This window comes from Rattus norvegicus, chromosome 3 (genome assembly GCF_021556685.1).
Source record: "Rattus norvegicus strain SHRSP/BbbUtx chromosome 3, alternate assembly SHRSP_T2T, whole genome shotgun sequence".
NCBI lineage: Eukaryota > Metazoa > Chordata > Mammalia > Rodentia > Muridae > Rattus > Rattus norvegicus.
The window spans coordinates 17812171-17827670 of NC_141536.1; the positions used below are offsets into that span (position 1 = coordinate 17812171).

Sequence of the window (15500 nt, forward strand, 5' to 3'; positions counted from 1 at the left end):
AGGGCCTTGCGCTTCCTAGGCAAGCGCTCTACCACTGAGCTAAATCCCCAACCCCCCGTAATAATGTTTTAAAAAAAATTTGTCCCCGTAACTGTGCCAGTGCTTGGTCTCCGCACACTGCCTCTGAGCCTTGAGGTGAGCAATGGTTTGATCTGCAGAGGAGGGAGGGGGGGGACAGGTTGAGAGGATGGTAGCTGACCCACCAGCCGAGCAGTGAATGCTATCAGTTCTCAGCTGCCAACCCCCATCGACCCAAAACCTTGCTCTGACATTCAAGGCCCTGCTCCTCTCAAGGTTAAGCAGTCTCCCAGCATCCCCACACAGACATGGGTCAGCAAACTACAAACCATGGGATCCTTACAGCTTCACGTGGCTGGAGAGAAACACCAAGAACACAGTATTTCATGACTAGATAAGAAAATGACAGGAAAGTCCACTTTTGGTATCAAGTAATGGTTTATTTGTGTGTGTGTGTGTGTGTGTGTGTGTGTGTGTGTGTGTGTGTGTGCATGCCTGTGTAAGGGTGCCTAAGAGGCTAGAAGTCGACATTATATATATCTTCCATTTCCTTTGAGGCAGTTCTCTCCCTGAACCTGGGCCTCGCAGATTCTCAACTAAGCTGGAGGAGGCCAGCACACTCCAGGAACCCTCCTACTTCCAGCTACCTCAGCAATGGGGTCACAGGCATTGGTGGGATGCCCTCTTCTCTCGATGGGTGAGGGGCTGTGTGTCTGCATCACCGCTGGAGTGCCAGGGTTCCGCTGGCAGCCAGCGCAGGGAAGAAGAAATGTCGTCCAAGTATATGTGACTTGGACAGAGAGAAAGGGTCCGAGGGGCTTTGGTCAGGCTGGAACCTCTAAAGTGTTATGGCTCTCCGAAGGGAAGCTCACGGAGAGTCAGGGACTCTTCAGCTGCCACCATCTCAGTGCCAACGCAGGGAGTGGTTATGACCAATAATGAACGGCATCTAGTAGCTGCCGACAGCCTCAAGCAGGGGCAAGAGTCCGGCCTGCTGGGCAGACCCGAGGTCCAGCGATGAATGCTTCAGGAGAGAAAACGCTTCCCCAAGGTATTACAGCTCAATAAAACAGCCACCCTCAGACAATTCTCGGTGGAAAGACTTGTGCAGTTTATTCCATGTGGAAGGGACCTTATCAACACTCTGGGGATAAGGTGGGACCCAGGGGTAAGGGACCACCTTATCAACACTCTGAGGATAAGGTGGGACCCAGGGGTAGATGCTTCCCCTTGGCTCTGTCTGAGATGTTAGGCATGTCCGATTTGCATGGGGAAGGACTTCAGGCATTGCCCCTGTGTGGCTGATGGTCATGGTCCTCTCAATGGGGTGGCATGGTTACCTGTTCCGGAACAGGTAGAGCTCAGCAGGGAGCTCTATTTCCAAGACCGCCGTTCCCAACTCTGAGACTCCCTGAGTTTTGAACCTGCTTAACCTTACCCATTCTGTCTGGTGGCATAGTTCGCTTGCCCCACAGACGGGTGCTGGGATTTGCCACTCATGGTTTCAGATCAAACGCTTTTAACTGCTGAGCCATCTCCTGCCCCCCCCCCCAAGAGTTCTGTTTGATTGGTCCATGGTCACATCCACTCACTTGGGAGCTGCTCTCCAGTTACAAAGGCAGAACTGAGTAGAGTCACACAGTCGGAAACATCTACTGTATGGCCCATCCAGCATATAACTCGGCTGCCCTGCAATGGGGCAGCTATGCGGTCTGTCACTCTGAACTTTGTTTTCGTGTGTCCAGCCTTCCAAAGGTCAACTGTGAAAGAGCATTTTAGGTCTTTCGCAATGGTGGGCAGACTCCCCAACCTGGTAACACTTTGAGAGTCCCTCTGCTATGGTTGGAGTACTCTGGCTGACTCATTCCCGGGTCTCCAGCCTCTGGCATAGTCCTCGGGCAGCGTTTGCTGAGTCGCACAGACTGCTACTGTTGCTCATCTGGAAACACATCAGGCTTCTTGTGGTTTTTCCTGACTGGCTTAAACATTAGCCAAGAGGTCCAGCATGGGGAGGTCAGGTGGACTGCGCAGATCTGAGTCCGTGTCAGGAAGATCTGATGATTCAGGGGCTTCTCCAGGCACACATACTCTGTCTGGCCACAGAGGGGATAGCCAAGACCAGCTGGGCCGCCGGAGAAGGACTTGGCATGGGCGCAACTCTCTAGCACTGCCTGAAAGAGACCAGAGTTCTTGTTCTGGGAGGTAATCCAGCAATGTGTGGGGCAGCATGTCACAGAGACTGCTGTCTCATGGGATTATGTCCTGGATGGGGTCTCCAGTGACTGCTAACTTGGGGACACCCATGGCTATCTGTGGTCGAGAGTGTTCACACTGCTCTGTGGCTGAGAGTGTTCACACTGCTCTGTGACCCAGAGCTGGCCATGGGATCAGCTAGTTGGGAAGGATGGTGACTCATCCTCCTCAGCAGCACCCCAATGACTGACTTCTTTCTTTGAGAAGAATTTGTTTTGCATGTATGTATGCTTACTTGTGTGGCAGGCATGTGAAAGCCTCAGGCTGGCTGAGGTCACCTGTCTCCCTCCATCAGTCTTCCCAACTTTTCCTAATTTCCCCGTGTCTTACTTAGCATAAACATCTTACTAGCCCTGGAGATTCTACCGTATGGTGAGCTAGCTTGTTCCAAGGATCCCCTGTCTTTGTTTCTGGGCCCTGAGTTTACAGGAGAGCCTCCATGCCTACCTGGTTTTTCACTTAGGTTTTAAGGAGCCAAACTCCTGTCCTCATGCTTGCACGACAAGAACCTTATCCACCAGGCCATCCCCTGCCCACGACTGTGATGTCTGGGGTCCAAACTGGATGGAACTCTTACTGCTTCACTCCTGGAGGCAGTGACTTGCCCTTCTCTCCCTGACCCCTGAGAGACAGTGTGTCTCCCAGTATGATGAGACTGGGAGCTCACAGACCGCTGCACAGACAGCCATGGGAGCCATTGTCTTCAGAAGGAAATCATGATCTGCTCGTGGCATTTCCTTGCTTTTCTACTGTCAGGGACAGGACAGCCTGGTATGGCTTGGGACTTGTTGGATGGTACCAGCCATGAGACTCGAGGCCTTTAAAAGAAACTCTTTAATCTAGGTACTGGAAGGCCTGGCTCGGAGGGGTTCCAGAGTCCTGGGGATCAGAGCAAAGGCTAGTAAGACAGCTCTTCCAGCTGATTCTTACCATCTCCACAACTCTTTACTGCCCACACCAGACAACCTCCTTTCTGTGAAGCCACAGGAGAGGCAAGGGTTCAAATCCCAGGTTGACCACTTCTCAGTCGCTGAGCTGGGGCAAGGGGATGTTGGAGCACCCAACTGTGTGACCCTGTGCTTAGGCTCTTTCTGAGGACAGAAGACCTAAGGAGAGACAGGGAAATGAGAGGTACAGGTCACAGACAGGATGCTTCCAGGGAAACTGACTGGGGTCCAAGGGTTCACGGCATAGTGTGCCCAATAAATTAAGGAAAAGAAAAAGGACAGTTGAGCTTCCACCATCCTGGGTTTGCTGAGGCCTGCTAGGAGCTTGTCTGGATGCTTTAAGTACCCTGCTTTGAGGGTGAGAACTGGCAGAGTATACTCCATTTGGAGGTATGCAGAGGAAATCACTGTGGGGGTGGGGCAGGGTGAATGGAGCAGATCTGGAAAGTAAGCAGTCTGGGAATTAGAGCGAGGATTGGGGTAGGGCTGGGGAAGCGTCTACTCCTGCAGAGGCAGTGCTGCAGCCCTGGGGTGGAAGGGAGAGTGCCAAAGTCCACGTTGCCACACACCTGTGATCCCTGCACTGCAGAAGCTGAGGCAGGAGGATGCTACGTTCTAGGATGGCCACATAGCAATATCCTCTTCTAAAACAAAACAAAACCCAAGAGGCTGATGTGTGGATGGAGTGGGAGGGTGTGGTGATTTGGATGAGATTGGACCCCCATAGCTTATATATATTCACACGCTTTGCCCCTTGAACTGTTTAGGAAGGATTAGGAGGTGTGGCTTTGTTGTATCACTGGGAGTAGGTTTGAGATTTCAAAAGCCCAAACCATGCCCAGTCTCTCTGTCTCTCTCTGTCACCTTGTCTCTGTCTCTCTGTCTCTGTTCCTCTGTCTCTGTTTCTTTCTGTCTCTGTCTGTCTCTTTCTCTGTCTGCCTGCTTTCCAGTGAATCAGATTGTAGTTCTCAGTCCCATGCCTGTAGCCTGCCATGATGATGATAGGTTAATTCCCTGAAACTGTAAGCAAGCCCCAATTAAATACTTCCTTTGATAAGAGTTGCCTTGGTCACAGTGTCTCTTAGAACAGTTACTAAGACAGAGGGGAAAAGAAGTGGAGGGGGAGGGGAGGGGAAGACAAAAAGAGAATGTAGGGGTGAAGCCATGCTGAGCAGCTCACACATGCTCCTGGGGGCTGTGCTATGGCCTTGAGAGGTCAGGATGCTACATAACATACTCTAACCCAGTATTCCTCTCTGTGTGTTCTCACTGCCCAGCCTATGAATTACCCAGCAGCCCTCCAGGGCCTACCCTCACCCTCCAGGAGCACTAAGGCAGAAACTGAGGCACTGAAAAGGGAGCTTGCATGTTAAGGGCCGCCCAGCAGGTACAATGGAGTGGGATTTGGACCAAGGCTGGTTGTTGGCACCTGGCCTTAAGCTCTAAAGTCTGAGCTTTGCCACCTGTGCCCAGGCAGTGTCAAGAGAGAGTGCCCAACCTGGCCAGACACCACATCGCTTGGCTCAGTTGGGAGCAGGGCATATGGGCTCCTCCTGGCCTCCCTTTGACCTTAGAAAGGAAAGTTCAACCAGAAAATCTGGGGCATAAAACCAACTCGAAGGTTGTTGGAGAACACTGTGTCTCAGTGTATGCAACTCCATGCCTCCTGTTTCCGGTTCTGTGAACTCCTCTTCATCCGTCACAGACTTACCTGGCCAGCCCTGTCCCCATGCTTTCTTGAACCTGTTGAGCTGACCACTAGCCCTCACGTACCTACTTTGCTCTCTTCTTGCTCTGAGATCGCTGAGCTGAGTCTTCCTTTGAGCATCTGGATTTCCTGCTGGGCCAGACCCAGGACATGACAGAGACAGCACTGTCTCCATGTTGACCTGGTGGTTTGACCTTTCCAGAGGCAAGCAATGGTCAAGCTTGCTACCAGGCACCTGTCCTCTCCCTCATGTCCTCTGCAGGGCTCCCATTTCTGCAGGGCTCACTCCCTCTATTGATGTCCCAGTCCACTCCTTCCTTTCTTTTCTTTTTCTTCTCCCTTCCTTCTCCCCCCCCTTTTTTTTTTTGGTCAGGGTCTCATGCAGTCCAGACAGGCTTCCAGTGACCAGAGGACGGCTTTGAACTTCAGATCCTCCTGCTCCATCTCCAAGTGCTGGAGTCCCCCATGCTCTGTTTATAGTGCAGAGCTGGGGATGGGAGCACGACTTCTTGCATGCTAGCTGGGCGCCCTACCAACGAAGCTGCAGCCACAGCCCCATCTAATTCCTTTTTGTGCATAAAGCAATAGGTTCCAGTGGCTGGAGTGGTTCATGGGGGGCTGGCCTAGCAGGCTGTGGGGGGTACTGTCAGTCTCAGACCTACATGCATCCTTCCTGCTGCTTTGAGCTCACGGACACCTCTTGGCATCTACCTATATTCCTCAGACATCACACACTACAGCAGAGCTCCCTGTGCCCCACCCAAGCTCTCTTCCTCCTCCCTCCCTCAGCTCCCCAGAGCAGACCAACTGCCACACAAAAGCCTCCCTGTCATCCTGGACTCACCCCCATCCTCCTTCTCTGCTGGCCATGCCATGGCACCCAAAATCCCCACAGGTGTCTTGAATCTATGCCCTTTCCCTCCACTACCAGCCACTGCTGGAGTTCCCAGGGTTTTTACCTTCAGCAATAGCAATGTTCACTGTGGCAGCAGACAAGGAACCTCTGGGACCATACCCTTGTCATGGCTCCATACCTCCAGGCCCATAGAGATCTCCATGAAGCTGCCTCTGATCCTCCTCTCTTCTCTTGAGCCATCCTCTCACTTGTCCACCCACTCTAGGCACCCTGGCCATCATCTTAAACCTTCTACCCATCAGCCTTTGCAGTGGCTCTGCCCACTCATGCTTGATGGCCTCTTGGACTTTGCACAGCAGGGCCCATCAATCTATTTCTCAAACCGAGTATTCCTCCCAGCCTCTATGCTTTCTCAGTAGCATCTATCTCCATTGGAAGAGTGTGCGTCTCCTCAGCTATAAATCCGTGATAGCAGGAATGCTGGCTAGACCTTGTACCAGGGCTAGGCCAAGGTCAGCACTTGCAGAATGTTGAGCTTGTAGGCCTTTCTGATCCATCAACTGTGGTTTTACAGTTTAGCCTACAGCAGTCATTAGATGGACGTGCACAGGGTACATCAAGACATTCCTTACAGTGTTGGGGACATAACTCAGGCAGCAGAGTGTTCACCTAGAACCCATGCAATCCTGGGTTCAATCCCTAGCACCGAGATGAAAACCCACCCGGTGCCACATGCCTGTGAGTCCAGTACATGAGGGGAGGAAGCCAGAAGATGAGATGTTCGAAGCCATTCTTGGCTTCATAGTGAATTCTTCACCAGCTGGGAGCTACGTGAGACCTTGTCTTTCAAAGAAAGAAGGACACTGATTGTAAGGTTGCTTGTTTGCGTGACCACTGGACGGAATGATGAGTAAGTCCATTAGTCACAGCCAATGGCACTGATGTCACCAAAGAAAGGGAGTGTGAGTAGGCGATACATTGTAAATGAGCCTGGAGGAGCAGCGATTCTGGGTGCATCTGTAAACACATCTACTTAAGGATGGAGGAAGGGCCACGATCAAGTTTTGTTCCTTGGCTGGAAAAGGAAAAGTAGCCAGGGAGGGCAGCACCTCATGGTGGAAGCACAGCCACCGAGACTCACTTCCTACTCTGGACTGCATTGTGAAAAGCTTAGTCAAGTCCTTCCGCTTCCTTGGCTACAGAACAGGTCTCTGTTCTCCTCACTGGCTGCAACAAGTTGTGGAGAAGGTCAGAGCTGGAGTGAGGGAGAGCCAGATCTTCCATTTACTGCCAGAGATCAGCCAGGCCCTAAGTTGTCCTGTCCTTCTAGCCTAATGTTAGCCCTGAAGGGTGGACAGCTTACTCCGAGTCATCCAGCCAGTTAAGGGCATAGTCTGGTTATGAGCTAAGGGGACTATCCTTTCTTAAAAAGCAAACAAACATATTTTTATTGATTATTTGAGAATTCCACATAATACACTCTGACCACACCTTAAAAAAAAAAAAAAGACGAGGGCTCTAATAGCCTGACTTGGCCTTGAACTCATTCTTTAGCTGGGGATGACACTGAACTTTCGATTGTACTGCCTCTACCTCCCAAGTGCTGGAATTGTAGGTTTGCACCACCATGCATAGTTAACGTGCTGCTGGGGATAGAACACAGAGCTTTATGCTTGCTAACTAATTTTATTTATTATCAGTGGTGGTGGGGTGCACTCAGGCAGGCACACACACACATGCACACACGTACACATACAAACACACCACACCACACACACCCCCACACACATGCCACCCCCACCTCCCCACCCCACCTCCACCCTCACACACAAGGTCTGCAAGCTTGTAGAGGTCAAAGGACACATCTCTGTTGTTTCTCTCTTTCTACTGTGAGTCCCTCGAATCATACTCAGGTTGTCAGGCTTAGATAGTAAGGTGCTTTAACCAAAATACTATGCCGTCTTGTTGCCAGCCTGCTCCAGTCCTTTTTAGGTTCTCACTAATGTGGTGAAGGCTGGCCTTGAACTCACTACTTTCTTACCTCAGCCTCCCCAGTGCTTGCTCATCTGTAGTGAGTCCCAGAACCCCCCAGGATTCCCTAGGACGGGAGAGACTGTCTGGGAAAACATGGCCCCATTCCCTATACTTAACCCTCCCCTCCCCCATTCCCTGCAATATTCCTTCCCCAGGCACCCTTAATGAGGAGATCCAGGGAGCCTGGTGCCCACAGTAGGCTTGGGTAGAGCCTTGCCTCCCTGTAATTAAGGCAGCAGGAGGCTGGGAGCCAGGATCCTGTCATCCAAAGTGGGGAGGAGGGATGAAGAAGCAGGAGGAACCTCCTTGTGGCCAGGCTGACCACGTCAGCAGCCACTGGCTCTCTGGGAACAGCTGGGATGAACTCAGTATAGGTGCCGTCACCCTGGTCCAAGCCAGGGAAGACCCATACAACGGACTGATGGCAGAAAAACTTAGTCTGAGTCCCGTTGATGCAGGTCCCTCATCTCTCCTCTTGATCTCTCTACCCACCTCCATAGCCATTCCTCCAAAAAGGTGGGCCAGTGACGGCTCAGATCCTAGCATTCAGCTAGGCAGAGGGCCAATGGTATCGCTTCCTCAGCAGGAAGTGCTGTGTGTTGGGGAGGTTGGGAAAGGGCTGATCAAAGAAACACCCAGGCATCCCTCAGAAAGAAGGTCAGCCTCTGAACAAGAGGCTTCCTGTGGCCCCTGGAGCAAGCCTGCACGCCAGTGGTCCCTCCGGTCCTCTGAGCTCTGTCTCTGTGCTCTTCTCACTGTAACCTTCTCCGGTCACGTGATGGTCTGTCTGCTTCCCACCAGATAGCCCCCTGTCAGCACAGGTCTCTGCCCCTGCTTCTGCATCAGCTTGGACACGGTTCACTCTGCTTTCCTCCCCAGTTCAACCCATCCAAACCCTGTTTGCATTTCTCCTACTGTACTCAGATGAAGTTTTCCCTGCTAGGAGTCTGTGGTATTGGCCTGCACTGGTTTGGACGGGGGTAATGCCAAGCTAATGAAAGCCACTTTGTCTTTCCACTCCCTGGCACCAAGGCTGTGACTTCTCTGGAACCCAGACCTGCCCAGGTGGTCACTCACCAGCTGAGGCTAGGACACACCTCTAAGCTGCATTGTACTTGTCTATGAAATGGGTTTCCGGCAGAAGTCACCCTTGGGAGGCTCTCATGAGAGACTGGTGGGTAAGCACTCCAAAAGGTACCACAAGGGGGTGGGGCTTAACAGCTTGTCCCCATGTGACCACAGCTGCTCTTGTTGAAGCCATAGGCAAACTCAGCCATCCCTGCCCCACAATGGCCAGAGAGGCCTTTCTAAGACAACTGGGATCATGGCATGGACCAGATGTTCAACTCGACCCTCTCTGGACTCCCTCTCAGCCCGGTCTATTCGTTGTAACTACTAGAACAAGTTTGACAAATACCCAATGTCTCATATGCCTTTCATCCTTCTCTACCCGGCTAATTATGTGCCTTTTGCTCCAGGGAACCCCCACAACCACCTCTCTCATTCCAGTGAGGCCCCATTCTCTGTGCTCCTGGGCTGCTATCCTGTACCCTCCACTGCAGTAACCAGCACACCCGGTGCCGTCGGCCCTGCAGTGGGCCAGACACTTCACCTTGTTCTCTACTGCAGACCCAGCACAGCACGGTGTCTGGCAAGGACTGGATTCTCAAAAAAAAATATTTAGTGACTGAATGGATGGATGAGTCAATTTTCTGCATCCCACACTGCAGGAAATGTCTGAGAACAGATTTGAGTGGGAGGTTCCTGCAAGGCCTGGGAGAAGCCCCTGGGCTTTGGGGCGCTAGGTGGTGAATAGCAGACGCCCTTATTCCCTCCCACGAGGAGGTCAGCCTCCTCATCCATTCCCACAGGCCCCTGAGGTCCCAGAACCGGCTTCCAGATGTTAAGCTCCGTGTCAGCCTTACCTTTTAGCTTTTCCATCTGCACAGCCGGACCAGATCCCTGCAGCCAGCATCGCGGACAGCCAGGCCAGCCGTCCCCAGCGTCTTCCTATTTTAGACATCTCGCCGCCTCGGTCCCTTCTAATGTTTCCAGGCAGGCTGCGGGGGGAGGAAAAAAAGGTTACTGCTACTTTAAATGTACTGTATGAAGGCGAGGGCTGGAAAGGGGCCTGCTTGCAGGAATACCCAGTCATCTAGTTGGAGAAGCCGCCAGATGGAATACAAAAGAAGCGCAGGCGCTCATGGAGACGGCCTCGGTTCATAAATCAGGTGGGGCCACGGCCCAGGGGCCCACACGCCATGGAGCCCGACTCCCTCCTGGACCCAGGCGACTCCTACGGTAGGTGAGCTGAGCCAGCCAAGTGGCTAAGTGGCAGAGTTTGGGATTTTAGCCTACTGCTCCAGCAGACTTTGCTCAGCTTTGGGAATCAGAGTTGAAATGGGTCGGGGGAGGCAGGCGTCTGGGTGCCATCTGGCCTCTGGGGTTAGGGCAGGCATGGGTGCCCTGGGCCATGGGTCATGGGGCTGAAGGGTCCCCCTTAGACGTGGCACTGGTATGGTCCGGTAACCGGATAGAGTTTCTTGGCTTCTTGCACTTTGCTCTTGGCTAAGCAGGAAAAGAAGTAAGTTTATAGGGCCCCCCTGCTCCTTGGTCTCTTGGTCCCCTAGGTCTGCCTGCTGCTGTGGCAAATTCAATTAGTGAGGTCTGCAGAGCAGCAAAAAACGAGCAGGCAACTGAATGTACCTTGTAATTAAAGGCCAGGGCTGAACTGAAAGCTCCCAGCTTTCCTCTCTGGTACACAAGGGCCCCCAGGCTGCTGCAGTTGGGGGAGCTACCTTTCTCAGCTCCCCCGGGACGCTGGAAGCCCTGAGCAAAATGCTGAGAAAAGTTGCTGTGGGCAGAGCCCAGGCAGAGCGGGGCTGCAGCCTGGAAACCACGGAGTAGTTCTTGGGGGGGCAGGGAGGGGTCCAGGAGGCTTGGGACCCCAGGGACGCAGGTATCCAAGCTTACTGGCTACTTGCTGGCCAGGCTCCTGCTCATTTGGCTAGGATGCTGGCATATGGTGGCTGTCTCCCAGCAACAGAGAGGAGCAGGAGGGCAGGAGTAGAGATGAGAGGAGGAGGTTGGGGGGGGGGGCAGGATGAGGGGTTTAGCGGGGAGAAAGGGCCGTTAGGTAAGGTAAGGAGGTTTTCGATGGCTAATGACTTATGCAAGTCTTCTCAGGGCTGTGGCCCTTTGGAGACCACACACTCTACTAAAAAAAGATGGCTCTTCTCCCTCCAGACTCCCTTGTTCCAGCCAGGCTTGGCTGCCTGGCCCAGAGTCAAGGCCAAATTCCCTTCCTCCTACAGCAGCCCAGTTCCGTCCAGAGGGAGAAGGATTTTGACATGCTTCAAGCTGCAGGCCCCAGGAGAGCTGGGCCAGGCCCTACTATGGACCTGGTACCTTCAGACAGTAAGGCGACAGGACAGTGAACCCTGGGTGATCTGCGGGACACTTCATCCATGTAACAATCAGTCCTTGGAGAGGAGGGGAGGAGGGAGGAATACAGCTTCTGTTCTGGAAGAGGTTTCGGTCTGGAATGGGAGGCCACCCATGAATACCAAGACCTGCTTTAGAAGCTCCTGGTGGGGAGCTCTGGGACACACAGTCTGGGCTGTAAGATAGGCTTGACGTTTCTGGAATTATCCACCTCAAGAGCAGCATAGCCTAGGAATGACCCATAAGGCTCCTCCATGTTGCTCCAGGAAGGCACAGAGCAGGTTTAACCTGGAGAACTGTGGGGAAGCGGAAGGGTTGCAGGGATCAACATGGCTAGGCAGAGCTCTGGAGGTCCCTGGAGCCCCTTCCCATCCAGAGATATCTCAGGAGCCTACAGCCCCTCTCTCAGTCTCCTGTGTTTGCCCACAGCAGCCTCTAGGCAGGATGAGGCTGGAAACTGAGACAGCTTTTATCTCAGTGGTGTGCAAACTGACCCCTGTCTTAGCCTGTTGATCTTGGGGATTCTGCTATGGCAGGTGTGTGTGTGTGTGTGTGTGTGTGTGTGTGTGTGTGTGTGTGTGTGTGTGTGTGTATGTCTTGGATCAAGGGAAGAGGCATCGAGACAGAGGAGACTCCAGGCAAGGCTGGAAGGGCAGAGGAGGAGCCCTTGCATTCCTAGTCTCTATGGGCTTGTTCCCAGTACAGCCGAGCAGGGACTGGCCTTCCACTGAGCCAGCCTCAGAGCTCTACAGCTGAAACCCATTCTGGGCCAGGACAAGAAAGGAAGCCTCTCTCCAGTGCTTGTTCCTCATCTGTTCGTTCATTTGTTTGCACTACTCTCGGGTCTTGAACTGGGTTTCTGGGGGCGGAGAAGCCCAACGTTGCCGCTGCCTTTACAAAGTTCCCAGGTTAGTCCAAAGCCCAGTTAGGCCTCCAAGGACGAAGCCCAGACAGTGTGGATCCCCTTATACCGCGTCAAGGAGGGCTTTCTGAAAGAGGTGACTACATGCCATTGGTAGCCCCTGGGAGTGTGGATGGCCATGACACAATGCTGTAGGCTAGCCAGAAATGACAGTGGCAGTCACATCCTCGCCGACCCAGAAGCTGGAAGACCATTTCCAGGTGACCTGGTTTCTCTGAGAGCCCTGCTCCTAGCCTGTGGATGGCTCCCTTCCGTTGAGTCCACGTGGTCTTGCTTTGGTCTGTGCATACGGAGAGAAAAGGCGCATGCTCTGTTTTCCTTCCTGTAGTGATACTGATGCCACTGAACCAGGGGTCTCCTCATTTATCTCTGGTTTCTTCCTGGGAGTCTCCATCACTGTGCATAGCCATGGGAGTGTCAGCAGGTCACTCAGATCCTCCATGACTCTCTCTTTGAAACATTCCTTTCCCCTGGCTTCTGAGACTGCCATAACCAGGCCTCCCTCCCATTTCTCGACCTTTTTCCCCCTAGTACCCGTATGACTTACCTTTCAGGTCTGAGTCACAGAAATATACTTCTGTCCCTTTCCCCTGCACCAGCCATGCTGGCCTGACCCACCTCAGGGCCTTTCAACAGGCAGTTCCTTCTGTCTAGGGCATTCCCCCGCCCCCACCCCATCTCTTCAGCCATTTGAATCTTATTTCTTGTCCTAGTTCCTGGAAAGTTGTCTTTTCTGAGAAGCCTTCATTCTCTGGACCGTGTTTCCCAAGTCCATTGAATCAGATCTCACTGTCTTGCTGTCTCTGGTCCAGTCTGTTGTGTTTTGTGGATTTCATTGGTATGGGATTATCTGTACAGGCCCCTCTAATCTCCAAGCTCTCTGGATCCCCAGAGCACATCTCTCGGCTTGGCATTAGTGGGTGTCCAAATACGTTGCCGCGTGAGCAAGGAGCTGAGCGGATGCAGTTCGCCTGGGGAAAGAGGCAAAGAAACGCATCGCAGGCAGACAGAAGGGCGGCGCAAAGGCCTGAGGTGGAGGCACTCTGGAAGGTTCTCTACCTGCATCAGTGTTCTCGGCAAGCTCCGTGAAGGGTCCTGGGAACCCGATGGGGACAAAGCTGGTATATCCAAGCTGGGCGGAACTCTAGGATCTCCTCTCTTGAAGTTTCGTAAGACTCCCTCCCATCTGGCAGAGACATGCTGAATGTGGCTTCCATTCATGTTCAGGGTCTTGGTCGCTGGGCAGAGGAATCATAGCCATCAACACTGATGGGCAAAGAGGAAGCAGCTGAACTTGAACTTGAGAAGCGAATCTAAGCCCCGTGTGGTGGCACACACTTTACAACCCAGCACTCAGGAGGCAGAGGCAGGCAGATCTCCATGAATTTGAGGCTAGCTTGGTCTACATACTGGGTTTCAGGTCAACTAGTCTCGAATAAATACATAGAAAGACCAATTGATTAATAAAACAAAAAAGTGAGAGTCTCCTAGGTCAAAGCCAAGGAGGGCTGGGGATAAGGGCTAGCCGAACAGCTAATAAGAAGCAGGAAGACCCGTGGGAGAAGAGAACTTAGAAGCTGTGCATGACCAGCCAACAGAGCTCTGTTTTCATGGGCCTCAGTTTTTCCATCTGTAAATGGGGACAAGTATCAGCCAAGGTTTGTCCTTCAAAAAAAGCAAGTCTTTCTGGTAGTCCTTGTAAGTGGCAAAGACGGGGACGAAAGAGGGGTTGTGGGCAGCAGAGAAGGAAGCCTCTCCCCCCACCTCTTTCTCCGGGATTCTCATGGTTCTGTCATCTCTCCCACCACACCCTGCTCTGGGCTCTCGGTGTGTACCCTCAAGACACTGGTCACTACCTTGACCCCTATCTGAAATCATAGGATGTTGAGGGCAGAGCCTGTCTTGCTAGCATTGTTTGCTTGTAATTTCGTATTAGCAGTACCTCCTGAGGACATGTATTTATGTCATTGGATAAATGAATGAATGAATGAATGAATGAATGAATGAATGGCAGTAGCTGGACCTCTTGTTGGCCCATTGGACCCATCCCTCCTTCCCTTCTCTGGGCTTCTGTGTGGGTAACTGTCACTTAGGGATGTTGGTCTCCATGGTAGAATGTTCCAGATCTAACCATCTAGATGCAAATCAGCATTCTGGGTTTCTGGGGAGCCCAGAGCCAGTCCCTGCTATTGGTTCAGCCTCAGTTTCTTGAGCAGACAAATTGGCAGGCCCAGCCCTGCTCTGGGTGTTGCTGCCCAGTTGTCCGTGAGTACTCCCAACACAAAATGAAAGTGAGTGTGACTGGACACCAGTGGGGGTTCTATTGCTCACACAGGTGAGTAGGACATCTGAATGTGCTGGGAGGCGTCGGTTGCTTTGTGAGTCCTGGGGGTGGGACACTGGCTTACACCCCAGTTCCTCTGGTCACTATCAATTGCTTTTACCCAGGGCATTTGGAGCCCTGTGGCAAGGAGGCAGCTGTACCTTTGCTGTGTCCTGAGGATTACAGATGAAGTAGTCACAACATATTCCCCCAGGTCTGGAGATCAAGCCCAGGATCTCAAACATGCCAGACAAGAGCTCTTCTACTGGCCTATACCCTTACCCACCACATTCTTCTTTTCTTTTGAGAAAAGGGTCTTACATTGCCATAGCTGGCTTGGAACTAACTCGCAATGTAGACCAGGCTCTTGAATTCATGGAGATGCACTTGGGTCTGCCCCTCTAGCGCTGAGATTCTAGGCGTGCCCAACCACCCTGCAACTTCTTTTTGTTTTTTATCTTGAAGCAAGGTCTCCATAACTCATTTGTCTGGGTTTGCACTGAACTCATTCAGCAGCTCAGGCATGACTTAAACTTAACAATCCTCCTGCCTCAGCTTCCCGGGCAACTGGAACTGCTGGCTCAGCTAACAGCACTATTTATGGAGTACTTGTGCTGAGTCGGGTGTCAGGAACAGTCTCTGCTGTACACGGTGGGCTTGAATTCTCATAACCAACCTGCAGGCTGCTGTTAGCCTATTTTCCAGAAGCGGAAACTGAGGGTCAAGGGAGTTGAGAGCACACGCAAAGAGCAGTGACCAAACCCAGGGTGCTGGATGGGCAGTCTGGGACTTTTCTCTGGTTGCACTGTCTGAGAGCCGTCGCTGGGCTCAACCGTGGGCTCTTCCATTTGCTATGGAAAATCTCCCCTTCTGAGGACTGTTTGCTGAGCCAGTTCAGGACCAGGCGTGACTGTGTGACATGGCAGGAGCCTGTGTCAGCTCAACAGGGGACAGCAAAATGCAGGCACAGCTGTGACAGGATCGGGCTGGTTTAA

At 52.5% G+C, this 15500-nt stretch overlaps 1 protein-coding gene and 1 long non-coding RNA gene across 7 annotated transcripts in view; one reads left to right on the forward strand and one right to left on the reverse strand.

Annotated features, from left to right (window-relative positions):
- Positions 1-1105: 1105 nt before the first annotated feature.
- On the reverse strand, positions 1106-10097 carry LOC120101533 (uncharacterized). The gene is made up of 3 exons (XR_015684276.1): positions 9964-10097; positions 9742-9876; positions 1106-2189 (listed from the first exon to the last, which is right to left on the reverse strand). It is a non-coding gene; the product is annotated as an uncharacterized LOC120101533 (long non-coding RNA).
- The window catches only part of Dab2ip (DAB2 interacting protein), a 171111-nt gene continuing 165441 nt past the window's right edge, over positions 9831-15500 (forward strand). For 5 of the 6 annotated variants that reach the window (XM_087647674.1, XM_087647648.1, XM_087647650.1 and 2 more), the window contains exon 1: positions 9966-10117. Coding sequence is in view for 5 of the 6 variants with exons in the window: in XM_087647648.1 (XP_087503774.1) it covers positions 10078-10117 (40 nt within the window). In the remaining variant the exon portion in view is untranslated. 6 annotated transcript variants of the gene reach the window in all.